We start from the raw sequence: 20000 nt of genomic DNA on the forward strand, positions 1-20000 counted from the left end.
GAGTTTCTTACACATAAGGCCACATCAGTGGTTTGTGTTTACGGGTTCTAAGGTTCTTGGTACATTTAAGGTTACATCGGTGGCTTGTGTTTAGGGAATTCCAAGGTGCGTGTTGTATTTAAGGTCACATCCATGGTTTTTGCTTACGGAGTTCTAAGGTGTTTGTTGCTTAAGGTCACATCAACGGTTTGTGTTTAGGGAATTCTAAGGTGCGTGTTGCATTTAAGGTCACATCCATGTTTTTGTTTTTTGTTGTATTTTTTTTTTTTTTTTTGTTGCTTACGGAGTTTTAAGGTGCTTGTTGCTTAAAGGTACACCGGCGGTTGGTGATTAGGGGCTTTTAATGTGCTTGTAATATTTCGTGTCACATTAGTGGTTTAATAATAATAATGATAATAATAATGATAATAATAATGATAATAATAATAATAATAATAATAATAATAATAATAATAATAATAGTAATAATAATAGTAATAATAATAATATAATAATAATAATAATAATAATAATAATAATAATAATAATAATTAATAATAATAATAATAATGATAATAATAATAATAATGATAATAATAATGATAATAATAATAATAATAATAATAATAATAATAATAATAATAATAATAATAGTAATAATAATGACAATAATGATAATAATAATAATAATATATAATAATAATAATAATAATATAATATATATGATGATGATGATGATGATGATGATGATGATGATGATGATGATGATGATGATGATAATAATATGATAATAATAAATAATAATAATAATAATAATAATAATAATAATAATAATAATAATAATAATAATAATAATAATAATAATAATAATAATAAAAAAATGACACTTGTTGAGTGCTTTCCATGAACCAAACATTTCAAAGCGCTTTTGTGTTTAGGGGAAACTTGTCACACGTAAAGTCATATTAGTTTTTATTTTGTTCAAGGGGTTCCAGGGGGCTTGTTACATTTAAGGTCAGATCAGTGGTTTGTTCAAGGGGTTCCAGGGGGCTTGTTACATTTAAGGTCACATCAGTGGTTTGTTCAAGGGGTTCCAGGGGGCTTGTTACATTTAAGGTAACATCAGGGGTTCAAAAGAGCTTGTCCCACGTATGGTCACATTACTTGTTTTTGTTTAGGGGGTTCAAATGGACTTGTAACGCTAAAGGTCACATCAATGGTTTGAGATTAGAGGATTCAAAGGAGCCTCTTACACTAGAGTCACATCTACGCTAAGGGGAAAACTTTGTTTTTGTTTTTTTCGCTTAGACATTACCTTGACCGGAAGTTTTCGTATCTTGATTGACAAATTTTTGTTCAAATGATTAACGTGACTCGGGTATAAATTAAGACGTGATTTCAAGGAGAGAGAAATAATCGGAGATAAGAAAAAATATTATAAACATGTTTGAAACTTAAGAACGTGGTCTGTCTCTATAAATAATAAAATGTTTCATTAATGATGCCATTAAATGCCAGCGAGATCCGTTAAAAAAGATTTATGATTTCATAATTAATTTTTCCAGGTGAGGAATACCAAAGGTCTCAGTCTCTCACGGAAGAGTAAATAAACATGGGCTTTTATCTTTCAGCGCAGGTGTGATCAAAAGTGCTGGTTTCCGGTGAAGGCTCCTGAACTATCTCAGGAATGCAGGTGATAATATGTATTATCAAAGAGGAAGAATCTTTATAGACGTTTTAAAAGTGTCTGAGTAAATAAATAACTCTATATTAACGAGCTGTGAGACAGACTTCGATTCTTAAGCTTCTGGGTGTCATTGTCGTCCGATTTTGAGTACTAATACCTCACAATTTTATTTAAAACCTTTTTAGAGTCAATTTTTAACTCACAACATCTTGTGAGCTACAAAAAATGATAACAAAAGCTTTATACAAAAATACTGAACCTGGTTCGTTTCTGGCTCTAACTCCCCATCTTCAGAAAGTAACAATAAAATTGTTGAAAATTGCAGAAAAGTTCTTGCCGTTCTCTAGAACGTGACCAGAACCGTTCCGTCCTCTTTCTCGATTTAACGTGATGTTTTAACGTTTTAACTGATTTTGTTATTGGCTAAATATGGGTTTTGAGCCCGAAGCTATCCATGTATTCAGTGTTTTGTTCTTTAAAGAAAAGAAGATTTTATATTTACTTTTGTACATTACCTTATACAATGAAATCTTCTAACAGTTTAGTATTCACTATAACAGTTTGTGAATAAATCACAGACAAAATCAACAAGATTAAATTGTTTCATAGCAGATATGTATGTCTGTTTCTTGTGTATCAGATGGAAGTAAAAACTGATATTATAGATCCTTTTCAGATTAACTGCTTTTGGTAACATCACGTGACCACAAGGCACCCCAAATTTAGTAAAATAAAATGCGATTGGTGCCCTAACTTTCCAGCTAATCTTAGGTGTCTCAGATTGACCGACCACGAAATTAGCTTTGAAGTGAGCAATCCTTATCTTTCATTGTGAGGAGACATATAATTTCAATTGATATCGTAAATCTGTCATTTAAACTTGTTAAAAAGTCTTTAACTGTAAGCTTAAAAGGACTTCAAATTGCGAGATGACTTTTGATATTAAGAGCTTTTGGGCACTACTGTCACCTCTAAGTCATTTAAGCTCCAGTAAAAAGGAAAAGTCGAGGACGACCAAAAGACAACAGATCTGGAGTTTAGAAAAAGAGGACAAAAAAAAAAAAAAAAAAAAAAAAAAAAAAAAAAAAACAGGGACAGATTGGGAAACACAAATAGATATCAGAACAATATATCCGTGCCTATAGTCTGAAATCATCTGAAAGTTATATTCAAGCAGATGAACAGGCTCCCTGCTGACCAGAGAGAGAGAGAGAGAGAGAGAGAGAGAGAGAGAGAGAGAGAGAGAGAGAGAGAGAGAGAGAGAGACTTGGATGTTAATATAAACGAAGGCTGGTTTTCCAAAACTCGTTCAGTCGATTTTTCTACTTTTTGAGATTTTCCATACATGAGATAAATTGAAACGTAAACTTTATTTTAAGCATCAAATGACACAAGAATTTTCTTAGATTTGTATGAATTTGAAGTTTAAATATGATAAAATAACAAACCGAATGAGCAATTTAGGGGAAATGATCCTGAATATCTCAAAATAGGGGAAAACGGAGTTTGGGAGTTTTGGACAACCACTCTTCATAAATTAATAAACAAAACGTATTAAAATAGATACAATGCATGATTTAAAAAGGAATCCCCACCGCCCCCTTTTTTTAAAAAAAAAAGCAGCCACACCTTTGACTGTTTTCTTCACGGCTAAGGACCCCATTTAAAGTTGAGGAAAAACCAAATACACAAAACCTTTTGAGAAACAAGGTGTGATAGCAAAGTCAAAGGATAAAACAATGAGGTAAAGAAGAAGCAGCAACGATAATCTCTCCAACTCATCACAGACAACTTCCACACAACGTGTTCGACCATGTTTTTGATAGTTGAAAAAACAAAAACAAAACTAAACCAGTCAACAAATTAAAACATTAAAAACAAACTCGGAGAAACTAGGTTCGAGTAAGAAATGTAAATCTATTTGCTCATTTTCGGCGCTGCACTGCATCTGATACTCACAAGGTGACTGACAGAGTAGAAAAACAAAAATAAAAACAACCCCCCCCCCAAAAAAAAAAAATAAAAATAAAACAATACAAACAACATAACAAAAAACCACACACACACACACACACAAAAAAAAAAAAAAAAAAAAAAAGAATCGACTGAGGACCGGGCCTCAGACGTTTTGATCATTAGCCCGAGGTTTGTTTAGCAAAGGTGGCAGGGCCGAATTTTTGTGGATTGTTCAGTTTCCTCTTTTTTTCTGCTTTGTCTAACATTGTATCATATGCACATTGTTTACCCAATCGATAAATAAAACAGAATTTATACTGCGATTCGCCTCAAAGGTGTGATCGATATGTCAATAATATTGCATGACTTTCAACTTGATGCGATTCAACAATGTGAAAATGTCAATATAGACGTGAATTGAGTTTAACTCACTCAATCCTAGAGATTTTTGCTACTTTTCGAAATTGGATTAAAAACATATTAAAAATGAGCATGTACATAGATAATTTTCTTCAACTACCATTAACATGCAACAACTAAAACATAAGCTTTGATACTACGCCTATAATTTGTTTCAGGAAAATGTAATAAATAGGCATGGGTAAAAGTAATTCGGGTAAACTATAGTCGGTGTTAGGGTTCAGTGAGTTAACCAGTTAGCTAGTTAAAAGCAGGCCAGGCTTTTTAAAGTAATCGCTCAGATTTAAATACTTACAGACAGCGAGGTGGAAGGAGTAGGGAGGAGACAGATAAAGAGACAGAGAAAGAAAGAGAAAAAGAGGGAGCGGGGGATGGATATATATATATATATATATATATATATATATATATATATATATATATATATATATATAGAGAGAGAGAGAGAGAGAGAGAGAGAGAGAGAGGGGGGGGAGAGAGACGAGTTAGGGAGAGCAAAAGAGAGAGAGAGAAAGAGAGAGAGAGAGAGAGAGAGAGAGAGAGAGAGAGAGAGAGAGAGAGAGAGAGAGAGAGAGAGAGAGAGGGGTGAGTTGATGCATTTATTTTAGTATTCAAAATATTGCTTCTTTTTCTATAAAAAAGGTGTATTTTTATATATACATGTGAGTACGTGTATGTGCGTGTATATTATTATTTTTGCGCACGCACGCGCGTTTGTGTGTGTGTGTGTATGTGTGTGTGTGTGTGTGTGTGTGTGTTAAAGAGACACTGAGTGCTATATAAATCAATTTCAAAGTATTTATGTAGTCAGACTCAAAGTTCATTTAACTTCGAGTTGATGATTTCATTTTGTAGATATTAATTATCAACAAATCTAAGAGGAATAAAAGGGAATAAAGAAATAAGGAAAGAGAGAGAAGAGAAGCGAGCGGGAGAGAAAGAAAGAGATATAGATAGATAGATAGATAGATAGATAGATAGATAGATAGATAGATAGATAGAGAGAGAGAGAGAGAGAGAGAGAGAGAGAGAGAGAGAGAGAGAGAGAGAGAGGGGGGAAGAGGGGGGGGGGGGGAGGAGGGAGATTGAGAGGATTGGAAGAGAAAATAAAAGAAAAAAAGAAAATTGAAATAGCAATACTTACTGGTATGTTTTAGGGTATATTTTATCTCGTATTGAAAGTAACTGTTGGGAATTGAAACTTGCCGGCTCGGCAGAAATAGCCAATCGTTTAGTTCGTTGCTCATCGCGTGACACTTTGGGTGATTTGACAACTCCTGACGCTCCCGCCACAGCAGGTGACGGAACGGCTAACTTCCCGTCTGTCGTTTCGTGATTTAGTCTATTTTTAACAAAACCGTTCTGCTGTTGAGGCGGAATTGGTTGCTGACGAAGGTTTGATGAACCAGCATCGACACGTTGTTGAGCAGTGTTGTTGCTGTTGTGGTTGGTATGAATGCTGCTGCTGCTGCTGCTGCTGCTGTTGCTGGTTGTGGTTGTGGCGTTGGTCGTGGCGGATACAGAAGATGTCGTGGTCATTGCGGATTTGGGCACTAATCTGGGACTCATGGGACCTGTGGTGGTTTTGGACAAGATTGACCGGTACTTGTCCAGCTCTGTTTTGAGTTGCTGAATAGTCGGGTGATGGAACATTATTATACAGTAATTGATTTTGTTGATATTGTTGTTGTTGTTGTTAGAGGTAGATATGTTGAAGTTTAGTTTTTGTTATTATTTTAATGCATTATGTATATTATTGGTATAGGATGTCGATGGTGATGTTATAAAAGTATTTTTTCAATCAAAGATATGTGTCATCATTTATAATTCAATGTAAACGTTGTTCAAAAACGATATCAAAATTTGTGGATAAAATTCGTCGACATAACAAATGAGTAGTAATATCCATGTTCATCAGACAAATAGTTCCAGAAAAGCATGAAAGTCAGGGTCATTGAACGTTGTATATAAGGTGAAGGATGAATCACGGGGTCGTCGTGATAGATTCCATTGTAGATATCAGGAAAGAGGAGGATTTTAAAAATAAAAAGATCAATAGACGCATAAGACATCCCTAATCTATTTTCTAATCCCTGAGAGTTATTTCATCAGTAATTCTATAAATAACACGTTTTTCCTAATATCAGTTCCTAGAAACTTACAGCTCAATTTCAAGCATGAGATATTACCTTCTTTCTAAAATATAAAACTAAACCTATTCTCTTAAAACTAGTACTGAATGTGTTACAGGATAGAATTGACATATGACAGAAAGTAATTAAATTATAAGGGACTTGTTTTCCTGCCATGTGTAAATATGAACATTTAAAATCCATATTATTATATATTACATTGATAGATTAAAATGATACTCATGTTGTCATAAAGTTTAAAACTCGACAGGTCCTTAGTTATTCTGAAATCTCAGGTTTAGGACATTTTGACAATTAGGGCTGATTTTAATCTGTGGAATATGAAGCAAAAGTTTACCTCCTATTATCTCATTCGACGTGTTGACATAAAATATTTTTTAAATCAATATTTGACCCACTGTCTCAAAACGGTATTATGTCTGGGTGAACTAAGGGATAGAAATTGAATTTATAGATACAAACATCAAACTCGGAGTTTTCTATTTGTTCTGAGGGAAAATAATTTACATTTCATACATTTGAAAAACTCAGAGAAAACATCGTATTTGTCATCATTAAGTCGATGATAAATTCACTTCTTAGGGTCAGATGCATCCCGACATATCAATGTCAGTCTGAGAAGGAGGGAAACAATTTAGGGGGAAATAGACATCGGCCCGGAGGATTCTAATTTGTGAAAAGAAATGAGCAGGAAAAAATCTAAATCATTGGAAACCCCCCCCCCCCCCTTTTTTTTAATATTTTTTTTTTTTACCTGAATGAAACTTTCCTTCTCATCCAGCTCCTTCTCCAATTCATCAATGAGCTCATCCCTCTGTCTGAGCTCCTCAATCTTCCCCTGAAGGGCCAGCTGTAGGTCTCGAAGGGTACCCATTACCATGATTGTAATGGGTACCTTGTAGGGGGAAACAACTGGCACCTCTCCAGTGTCCTTGGCTAAGGCGGTGGTTCCATGCTACGATGGGGGCCACAGCAATTTGTCCCGAAATAAATTCGTCCAGATGTCAAAACCATGGAAGGTTTTTTATGTCTAAAATATCATTAAAGTTGTTTTAATTAAATCCACACAAACAACGATGAATATTTTCTTTTTCTTCCTGGGGGCATATTGATTGAATGTCGGTGTCTTGAAATTAAAATACTTTATTACAATGACTTGAATACGAGTTCTTGCAGTCTTTCAAGAATCTGTACGGGGTGTAATCTTAATTTTTTGTTATATTTTTTTCCGTGAAGTTTTGTCTCCAAGCTAGGTATTAATCAAGAATGGCGCACAGTCTTATAAATAATCTTGATCCAATGTTTGTGCATCCTTCGAAAACAAAACGAGACTTCCAAATGTATGTTTTATCTATGCAATCATTGCAAGTCGTCGTTAAAAACTGTTGGAATTAGTAAATAAATACCCAATAAATAAATAAATAAATAAATAAATAAATAAATAAATAAATAAATAAATAAATAAATAAATAAATAAATAAAGGGCAACAATTTTTGTGACGTCACATCTTCCTCTCTTCCGATTTTTAACAATGTTCAAAAATGGTTATCGCATTGTTATAATCAGCGGTCTCATAAAACACTTTTAAAATCGTGCTCAAAGTCTCTAGAGTAGAGACTCACATTGAAATGGGTGCCCTGGTGATTTTTCTTTCGGCAGTTTGAATCATCTTTTGAGAAATACAGCGCCATTTTTCATGACAAGATTGCTGAAAATGGAGTTTAGAATCTTAAGTGAAGGAGGTGTGACGTCACACTAGTGTTCCCTTGTATAAAGAATAATTCCAAGGTTCCAGCATGTTAAATAAGCTCATCAATGTCTCGATGGAATAGGTGGAGACAATAACTTTTTTGCTCCATGTCTAAGAATAGAAAGTCAACATCTAAACGGATTGTTTCGCCTGATTTCTCTGAAGTTTACAATAAAATCCACCTATGAAGAGGCAGTAAACACCACCAATGAAATGGGGGAAACTCCACCCGTCAAAGGAGAGAAATACTCGTAAAATTGACACAGAAACTAGAGCGATTATTCACATTGAGGAAACACAAAATTATTGTCTGGCCAACAAACATGTAAACAAACCTATTCAAGACATCTTAATAAAGATGGTTTAAAAAATTCCCCTAGATATTTTGAAAGAGGTCATTAAAAATAAAATAAATGATATATGAAACGAGAATCTGGTAGAGACTCAAGTGAAAAATGTCGCTCCATCCTTGTATGGTATTGGTATTGCTCCAGTGTAACAAAACACTTAAAAATTCAAGCAACGTTCTTAGCAGCGATTTCCAGATTGTCGTAAATTGCAAGTACCAAAATCTGCTGCTACTGGCGTATTATAACATCGTATTATAACACCAAATTTCTAAAATTCATAACAATACACAAAACACCAATATAACGATTCTAAATCCAATTTGTATAGAATTCACTCGGGGTTTCACTCACATTAAAATATATTAGGTCGTTGAGAATTTACTACCAGAGAAGATTATCCATAACTTTTAACGAGCACTTACAATGAGCCTTGATATTTAACACGTATAAAATCAAATCATAAATTGAAATTAATTCCTCTATGCCTTTTCAGTATGAGCCATAGCTGCTGCTGGACCCGAGCAGTAAGGTGTTTTGAGAGATTTTTCGTTATGTACAAACATGAATATAACAACTTCAAAAAAGAACGAAATACCACGCAAGGAACGTTTCGGGTTCAAACACCTTCTCAACCGATAATCCCCCCCCCCTATTAAAACAGTTTCTGTTCTTGACTGAAGAAGGGTATTGATTCCAAAAGGTTCTGTGTTTAGTAAATAGTAATTTTTCGAGGCTACCTACTCATTTTTGTGTCCACAAATTATAGGCATATCAGAATTCAATAAAACTTGTGGAGATTTTTCGACACTAGGTTGTGTCACACCCATATCTTATTCGTTTATTTTGTTTATTACATCTTTTTCATGACACGACGCAAATATTAGCGGAATATTAAAATTATCTGAGGTCAAGCTATTCCTGTGAGGTTATTATCAGATTCATAGATCAGTAAAATTAGCAAATCGAATTACAACCCCTACACACTCACATACATACATACATACATACATACATACATACATACATACATACATACATACATACATACATACATACATACAATTTAATCATACATACATACATACATACATACATACACTACATACATACATACATAATACATACATACATACATACATATACATACAACATACATACATACATACATAATACATACATACATACATACATACATACATACATACATACATACATAATACATACATACATACATAACATACATACATACATACATAACATACATACATACATTACATACTACTACATACATACATACATACATACATATACATAACTACATTACATACATACATACATACATACATACCATACATACATACATACATACATACATACATACATACATACATACATACATACATACATACATACATACATACATACATACATACATACATACATACATACATACATACATACATACATACATACATACATTACATACATACATACATACATACATACATACATACATCACATACATACATACATACATACATACATACATACATACATACATACATACAACACATACATACATACATACATCACACTACATACATACATACATACAACATACACATACATACATACATACATACATACACAACTACACATACATACTACATACATACATACATAAACATACATACATAATACATACATACTACATACATACAATACATACAACTACATACAAACATACATACATACATACATACATACAATACATACATACATACATACATACATACACATACATACATACATAACATAACATACATACAATAACAACCATACACCTACATACATACAACATACATACAACATACACATACTACACTACATACATACATACAACATACATACATTACATACATACATACATACATACATACATACATACATACATACATACACTACATACATACATACATACATACAAATACATACATACATACATACATACATACATACCATACATACATACATACATACATACATACATACATACATAACATACATACATACATACATACATAACATAATACATACATACATACATACATACATACATACATACATATCTGACCAATCGTCTAAAAACAGCATTATGCAGGGGTGAATCTGGCGCTTAAATATAAAATATGTATTTAGATGAATTACTACATTGAGGAGAGTGAATTGTTTTATTTGAAACTTCATATATTTTCATTCTTATCATTTCGATTTCAGACGTAATTTTCTAAATCACGACACACGGGCAGTTGAGAAATTTGTAAACAATAGATAATCGCTGCAACGTAGAAGAACGTATCATTTAAATTACTATTGTATTACAGTGCGTTCTCATTAAACTTGCAAACTTGCCAGAAAAAAGAAAACAACAAAAAACATCCATATTTTCCATAACATAAAATAGACCTCTGTTCTCATTGATAAATACTATCCTAATCTTGGCAGAGAACAACATTCATATTTTCCACAACATAAAATTGACCTTTTACCATTGGTACATACCAATCTTGCAAGAACAAAATCCATAATTTCCATAACAGAAATAGACATTTGTCCACATTGATAAATTCCACTATTACAAAAAAAAAAAAAAAAAAAAAAAAAAAAAAAAAAAAAAAAACCCCCAAAAATCCATATTTTCCATAACATAAAACGGATCTTTTGTTTGTTTGTTGCTTTAGGTCTCTTCCAACACAATTGAGGTTATATGAGAGACCGCTGAAACACAAAAACAAGCAATCTAACAAAAATAGTACAAATGTAAATCAAAATCATAACCTAAAGATATCATAAGCTAAATTATAAATAACCAAGAACAAACAGGCAGAAGATTAACAGAAAAAAAATATCCCCTGTCAAAAATACAATCACAAACCAAAGAAGCAGGATAGGCTAGTAAAGAGAAGAAGAAACGACATCACTATCGGATCGTACACCCATGCGAACATCATAGGTGTATGATTCAAGGGTGATGCTCCCATCCAACCACCCGCTAAAACGGATCTCTGTCCTCATTGATACATACCATTCTAGCAAGAACAACATCCATATTTTCCATAACATAAAACGTATCTCTGTCTTCATTGATACATACCACTATAGCAAGAACAACGTCCATATTTTCCATAACATAAAACAGACCGATGTCCTCACCTCATTGATACATACCAATCTTGAAAAAACAGCATTCATATTTTCCATATATAACATAAAATAGACGATTGTTCTCAATGGTACGACATACACATTTTGAAAGAGTAAAATATCCAAAGTTTCCAGGTAACTGAGCCACCAACACCTTATAATAGCATACATGTCGGAAACCCATGGCAAGAAAAGACAAAAAAGCGCCAGATTGTGGATTTGCATAACAGTTGGATATTACCATCTTTGTTGACCACAGCTTTATTTATAGCGATTACATACCAAAAACATCACGATCTCATTTTGGTAAAATTTCCTTATCAAAATTCTCTTATAAAATTCAAATTCAACAACAGGAACCAATGCGTATCCTTGTAAAATTTACTCAAGACCACACCTAGTTATGTTTAATTTTATAAGTAAAAAAAAAAGAAATTAAAGGTTGACGAACAATTATTTGACGCTAAAGTCAAGATAAAAGATGACGAGACATATACTAGACGTCTATGAATAGAATTTATAAAGTTGTATATGACCATAGTTTTCGTGAGGATGGCCACGGAAAAATAATTGTCTTGTTTGTTTTTAAGGGTTTTACATTTAGGTCATATCGGCTCCAGTAAATAGAAAGAAAATGAGATGGTAAAAAGCTCTAGAATTACAATTAAAGTACCCATGAAAAGGGAAGACAAATGGGAATTAGTTTTAAAAAGTGAACAGGAGCACATTGTCAGTGTATTTAGTTTGATATCACATAAATGTCTCAACCTGACAAAAGCACAGGTCACCACTAAGAGGAACACTCTCAAATGCATATATTTCATACGTATGTAATTCAAAAATAATACAGTGCAGAACAAAGAGATGACTTAACAGACAAAATACATCATCTCCCAAAACTCTAACTATACATTTGACAAATAAGACAACGACAGAAAGCACATTGGAAAACAGATATAGAGGGACAGAAGACACAGCAAGTGCCTCCCGGCCCACTCTGGCCCTTTATGTACTTGTAGTCATATTTGGGGAGGGCGGGGGGTTGAACATTTCTTGAAAACATTTCAGTGTATTTCTCTGTGGGATAACATGCTGTGGTCAGGGTGAGACTTTTAGGTGATATTAAAAAAAATACATTGATGGTATGCTCTTGACATCTAGGAACCTGTTCCCTTTTTCAACCTATTCCCCTTTGTCCTACATTTCTTGGGTGCTTTAATTGTGATTCTTTTTTGTGTGTGTGTGACTTTTTTGCCTTATTGCTGGCGTTGACAATGACCTAAACGTGTTGCAAGCGCCGTAAAACCTTTAATGACAAACAATTTAAAGACTCCTACATAGTATATACACGACCACGCCTTAAATTATCAATAAATAATCTATGCACTACGTATACCACGTTTATTTTATGATTATGTATTAGATAGAAATACAATCAAGAAAAACACCAAAGGTCACGACTTTGTGAGATCATTCGATGATGCGTGTGTATGTATGTATGTATGTATGTATGTATGTATGTATGTATGTATGTATGTATGTATGTATGTATGTATGTATGTATGTATGTATGTATGTATGTATGTATGTATGTATGTATGTATGTATGTATGTATGTATGTATTATATTATGTATGTATGTGTGTTGTATGTATGTATGTATGTATGTATGTATGTATGTATGTATGTATGTATGTATGTATGTATGTATGTATGTATGTATGTATGTATGTATGTATGTATGTATGTATGTATGTATGTGCGTGCGTATGTACGTTTATATGTATCTATGCGTTTATCTATGAATGAGAATGTGTCTGTGTGTGAGTGCGTGTGTGTGTGTATTTAGTTGTGTATCTATGTATGGTTGAATGGATGGATGGATGGATGGATGGATGGTGGTTGAGTATATGCATGTATGCATGTAGTAGTTTTTACAAAAACAGATTGTAGTACGCTCAGAGCCCTCTGTTTATTTGTGCGGTTTAAATTTTCATCAATATTATTTGTCACTGTTTCAATGTGGCAAAATGGATGCTCACCTTTGTCGAACAGCGTCTTTTCGTCATAGGAGTCCGGCACCGAAAAAAAAAATCAAGGCTAAGAAGACCGTTTAACACTTAGTGGACGAATTACAAGAGTAATATTAACCAGCTAACTGCTGTGCTCGGGAAAAACACATATTAATCAATTTAAAAATTAGGCTAGAAAACAAGTCTTCTTCTAAAATTGATCGATTTAAATGATCCTATTCATGGCAAAAACTCTCAAACATGGGAAATCGCGAGCATTGCAAATTTTAATTCGGCAAATATTGTATGTGCATTTAATAGCCTCACATTGGTATGACTTAAAGCTGTTGTTTTGCGCATGCTTAGACCGCCATTTTTAACAAACGGAAAGAGTTACCTACCACCTTAAAATGTTATTCTAGTGCGGATTTCTGTTGATTTTATAGACTCCGTCTCTTGTTCTAATATGGGATGCTATCCAAAAGCGAAGTGTTGACCATTGGTGTACTATGGAAGCCTGATAAATCTTTTGAGATTTCGCAGGGCAGGAAGGGAGATTACCCTGGCGTCCGAGCTGATTGATTCGGTCTTTATTTAGTGCAATGGGGAAATTGATAGGCATTGTTTTTGATGTGGTGGCCTACAGTCTATCAGAGTCTGTGTTCAAGTGACTCTTGGGCAGTACTTTTGGACAAGGATATAATCTACTCTAAACTGCCATGATGATGATGATGATGATGATGATGATGATGATGATGATGAGATATTGAGAAGAGAAGAAGAAGAAGAAGAAAGAAGAAGAAGAAGAAGAAGAAGAAAGAAGAAGAAGAAGAAGAGAAGAAGAGAAGAAGAAGAAGAAAGAAGAAGAAGAAGAAAGAAGAAGAAGAAGAAGAAGAAGAAAGAAGAAGAGAAGAAGAAGAAGAAGAAGAAGAAGAAAAGAAGAAGAAGAAGAAGAAGAAGAAGAAGAAAGAAGAAGAAGAAGAAGAAGAAGAAGAAGAAGAAGAAAGAAGAAGAAGAAGAAGAAGAAGAAAGAAGAAGAAAGAAGAAGAAGAAGAAGAAGAAGAAGAAGAAGAGAAGAAGAAGAAGAAGAAGAAGAAGAAGAAGAAGAAGAAGAAGAAGAAGAAGAAGAAGAAGAAGAAGAAGAAGAAGAAGAAGAAGAAGAAGAAGAAGAAGAAAAGAAGAAGAAGAAGAAGAAAGAAGAAGAGAGAAGAGAAGAAGAGAAAGAGATGATGATGATGATGATGATGATGATGATGATGATGATGATGATCATCATCATCATCATCATCAGCAGCAGCAGCATCATTATTATCATCGTTATCATCATGCTCATCCTCCTCTTCCTCCTCCTCCTCCTATCCTATTCTTTCTCCTGCTCCTCCTCCTCCTCCTCCTCCTTATCATCATCATCATCATCATCATCATCATCATCATCATCATCATCATCATCTTGTGATATTAAAACTCGATATGTATCAGTTTCAGATTGATTCTTATCATTATTTTGGCATGATGGCCGTGCTTTTACGTGTATGACGTATTACTTTTATGCTATTACAGTGATCCATCAACCCGTGAATATCTTAAAGTCTACATCTATGTTCTAAATCATTCTAACTAGACATTATCACGAAGACACAATAAGACAAAACAAAGTTATAAAAAGAATCAAAAAAAAAAAAAAAAAAAAAAAAAGGAGCATATCAAAATCCCGAAAATGAAAACAAACGTCACTTCAATTCTAATAGGCGCTTTATTCTGACAACACATGGAGTCTCCAGTAGGAGATAATTGGACCAGACCTATCCGACTCGCTCTACATCAAAGGTAGATTTATTGGAAATAGGTAAATTTCCAACGGACGAACGCGTACATTTTTTTTTCCAAATAACATCTGCGTCCGTATCTTTGCGTTCGCGGACGCAAGCGATATTCGATTCGTCAGGGAATATTTAAGAAGGAGTTGGGGGGGGGGGGGGGGGGGGGGGGGGGGGGGGGGGTTGTTGATTTGGTGGTCGATACTTCAACAGTCGTCGTGACGTCACTTCCCTCGTAATGACTCATCGTAACTTAGTAACTGGTTCTAAACTCTCGGAACAATGGCGGACTCCCTTATGAAATACTTCTCCGACGAGAACTAAAATGTATCCAGAGGAGAAAAACATTATAAATCTGATCATGTTTTGACTTTTATACATTTTGATCACATGACATGGGAAAAAGTTCTGGTCAGCACGAAGAATAAAAAGTACAGATTTTCTTTGTTTAGGACCAAGCTGCTCGTTGCTGGGCGGACGTGACATCAGACAATTAAATCCTATTGAAATAAAGTTTTGTTTGAATCTAAACATATTTCTATTATTGATGGTTCGAGCATTACTAAGAATTGACCAATCAGACTATTCCCTGCCATTTAGCCCGTTACCGTCCCCTTGAATAACTATTTCCAGTCAACGAAGATGCCTGGCAAACATTCCTTAACTTCATAGCTACATGCCACAGGTCAGTTTAGTGAGTATTTATCGCATTATTTTTACACATTGAGGAACGAATTGCATTACAACAAATGAAGACACTATAATATGTTATTCAATCGTCTGTGTGAATAAAATTGTGAGTGATCCTCATGACCCATGGACTGTTTGCTTCATGTTATAGGCAAGTACTTTAGGTGGCTATGGGTCGTCTGTTCAAGGTTGTCGGTTGATATCAGGGGCGAAATATAGATATCTAGTAGTACGCGCTTTGCTAAGAATCTCACAATATTGCCAACTGACCAAAAACAAAAAATTATATGTAACCTTTACCGTTTATAGTCTAGTTAATACAACTTGGTGAGAATTACTCATAAACATGGATGGCAAAAAACAATAACAAAGACCTGAGTGACGTCATTTTCGTTCTACCTATAATTTGTTTAAAGTTTTCGAGTCAATAATACAAACACTGAAATGTTTATTCGACTAGTTTGAATAAAATATACGATCGTACTGATGTAATTTTCAAAAGTGTATGAACAGTATGGTATGGCCAGAGATCGATACCATAAGATAATAGTATTTTTTTAAAAAGGTGTCCATGTCCATATCTTGGCATCATAATATAGGAACAAGAGGTCACATTATGACCATTAGGGAGGAAGCATCAATTATAGACTTCTTAAGGCGGGGGTGAGGAAGGAATTTTTACAATATAACTTTCCAATACGACTGCTGCCTTTTTCAAGTTTATTTCGCACTTCTACAATATCCAAGTCCTTTGTTTTTGTTTTTGTTCCTAGAAGTTTAAAGGCCTTTACAACGTACGTTGGTCAATTTTTTAGCGCCAGGTCCAAGTTTTTTGAAGCGTTTGCTTGCCAAAGCCAAGCCTATTCGGAAAAAAATGTTTGTGGTGTTCAAAACAATTTGTTGGGCGTCTTGTTCGAGAAGAGTTCGCAAACTGTAAACGAATAACACGAATCTAGGATTATAGTGAGATTACGGAGCCCTCGGGAAAGAGGGGAAGGTTTGTTAAAAGTCGAGCAATAGGTGAAATCCAAAGACACCACCAAGGCATGTAGCATCTTGTCATAACAATGATATTATGTGGGTTAAACATAAAGAACTTACAGCAATTTATCGTGGATTCTTTGACTGATCACTCTTAGCTATCTAATTACAAAAAGAACAAGCATATTTTGGAAGTAGGTGAGTTCAATAGTAGAGGAATGTAGGTTTGGTGATGTTACCAATTTCATAATGACCTCAGGGCAACACAAAGCATACTATAGCCTATATTTGAGGATTGGAAACAATCATTTATTATGAAAGGTTTATCAATCGTACGAATGAGTTAGTTATAAAAAGAAAAAAAGAAAACAAACTTTAAAACTGGACAACGGCATCAAAGAACACCGCGCGGAAGGGTGTAATTATTGAATAAAATATAATGTTTCTGACTACAATAAAAATCAAAAATTATTTCGTCATTCTACGGCCACGGTAAAATGCAACGCTGAGAGCGAGAAATGTAGATACCATCCCCTTTTTATAATGCTAACGTTGCAGCTTGAAGCTTGAAGAAATAAATAACAAAAGTTATATTTTATGGAGGCTTTAATTCAATTGAAGAATACATGATATGGAGGTCTCAGATTTCCCCTTTGTCAACAAAACACGATGAATGAATTATTCGCCTTTAGTCGTAATTTGTTAACGAAAGGAAAATACAAATCGTCCACATCATATTATGACTTCGTTAATAAAATTGAAAAATTCCATTCAATTTGACTATTGTTATTTATCCCCTCCTTTTATATTATAACGTTAAAATTCGACAATGCCAATCAACATTTGATGGGGAATCATAGTTGGAGAAAAGAGAAGAGACAGGATATGCTACAAGACAATCCTAATCCCAAGGTTACTTCCTGTGCTGTCAAAGAAGCTGCAGAGACCAGAACAAAGCTTTAATTGCTGCGGGTTACTGGTATTCTTACATCCCAAAGCAAACAAGACAAGGTAGACAAGACAATGAGACTGAAAGTGTTGTTGTGTCAGAATACACACCATTATATCGATATGACCTAAGGACATGATTACAAGAATACTTCCGGAATTGTTAATGCGATTACTCAATGGTGAAGCTATTGTGTTTGTCAGTATCGAAAGGGAATTATTGTAATCGCACCTCAGGACAATAGAGCAGTAAAGTTAGGTGCCCCAAACGTAAACAATAACAAGTTGCTAGTGATTTCCGTTAGGGACCGGAATAATTTACGCACAATATAGGTCTCCCAATTTTGTAGTTTGAGTTGTAGGCAATACACTTTCAGTATTGAAAATATGTTTACATAAAATCTAACAGTTGCAGAAATAATAATATAAGGCTAAATTATTATGAAAATCAGGCTCCGAATAATTCTCGTTTTGTTCACACCAGCGCAATAATTTGCTCTGGTCTAAAAATAGATAGACTGTAACTTTTGATAAATTTTATAAAATTTTACCTTTTGTTCCATAACATATCCATATCTAGACATTATTTGATGCATGATCGAGTATTTATGAATATGTGTTTCTTTTGCCACCTAACAGCCAAATTTTAAAGGTTATTTTTTTCTATTATTTACATTGGAACGTGAGCTGTCAAGACAGGAACATGTGGTTTGCCACGTGCTTCTCGACCTTTGTTTACGTTTGGGGCACCTAACTTTACTGCTCTATAGTGATCCGTTGATGACCGATTATCGATAACATCGTATTATGAGGGTATGTCTAATGGAAAAGAATGAGGTTGGCGTCATACAATTGGTATTTTTTTTATTTTTTTATTTATCTTATTTTTTGTTTTGGTTTTTTTTTTTTTTTGCCAGTTGAATTCAAACAAACTACAATCAGTCAACATTCAATATACACATCCACGCCCTCTAAGTGTTGATTATAATAAGTATATTAAGGTTCTGATTTTTCTTTCAGTTTTATATATTTTATAGCACTCGCAACACTTTTAGATCCTGTCAGAGCCAGTAAAAAAAGAAATATTCTGATTGGTTAATACTTAGTAACGCTTGACCCATCAATTGGATTCAATAGTCTGATGTCACGTTAGCCCAGCAACGAGCAGCTTGGTTCTAAACAAAGAAAATCGGTACTTTTTATTCTCCATGCTGGCTAGACCGTTTTCACGTGTCATGTGCCGTGATCAGAATGTACAAAAGTCAAAACATGATCAGATTTATAATGTTTTTCTCTTTTATGCTCGTTGGAGAGGTATTTCATAAGGGCATCCGCCATTGTTTCGATAGTTTAGAACCAGTTGATAAGTTACTATGCGTCATTACGAAGGAAGTGACGACACGACTGTTGAAGGCTATTATTTCCTTTGATAAAAATTAAAGTCTTTTAACGGGTGCAATAAAACTGCAACAAAGCTGAGATTATTCAAAACGCTCCAAATTCACAGAAACAAAGTTTCCCCTTGAGACAAAGTTGACGGTAGCTAAAAAAAAACCCAGCAGCCACCAGCTGGATATGACGTACAAGCACACAAAATTATGTGTAACCTTGAACGTTTATAGTCTGATTGACAGAATTCAGTGAGAAATTCTCATAAAAATGGCTGAGTGCACACAACAAACACGACGTCAAAGCAATGTCTCAATTTCGTTCCTTCCGCAGACCAACCCAGTCGAGTGATTATTTGCTGAGGCAAGAGTTGCCAGATTGGTTTATTAATGACTTTTTATTTTTTGTTTCAAAAACTGAGCCATGGAAGCTACCGAATTCCATGTCAGAATTAAGCATAATTCTTAAAAACTTACTTTAGAGCAACATAAAACAACACAAAAGTGCCTACATCAAGATGGGCCATTTAGGTTTTAAACACAAAGATCAATCATAAAATCTGGCTCATTGAAATGAAAAAAATCATTGCCGATTATTCAGGGTCATTAAATCAATTTATTTCAACGATTCGATATGCATAAGAGAGAAATCGATATTGTCGAG

At 34.0% G+C, this 20000-nt stretch overlaps 1 protein-coding gene across 2 annotated transcripts in view; it reads right to left on the bottom strand.

Moving 5' to 3' along the window:
* The window catches only part of LOC144972985 (cGMP-dependent protein kinase 1-like), a 98529-nt gene that overhangs the window by 64687 nt on the left and 13842 nt on the right, over window positions 1-20000 (bottom strand). Inside the window, exons 2-3 of one of the 2 annotated variants that reach the window (XM_078914883.1) lie at window positions 6950-7577; window positions 5187-5671 (exon numbers count right to left, since the gene is read on the bottom strand). In XM_078914883.1, the coding sequence (XP_078771009.1) occupies window positions 5187-5671; window positions 6950-7075 (611 nt within the window). In that variant the 5' untranslated portion in view covers window positions 7076-7577. The remainder of the gene's footprint in view (window positions 1-5186; window positions 5672-6949; window positions 7578-20000) is intronic. The other variant, XM_078914884.1, reaches the window with a different exon arrangement.

The sequence above is a fragment of the Berghia stephanieae genome, chromosome 5 (assembly GCF_034508935.2).
Source record: "Berghia stephanieae isolate SIO BIC M18660-M18661 chromosome 5, UCSD_Bste_1.3, whole genome shotgun sequence".
Taxonomy (NCBI): domain Eukaryota; kingdom Metazoa; phylum Mollusca; class Gastropoda; order Nudibranchia; family Aeolidiidae; genus Berghia; species Berghia stephanieae.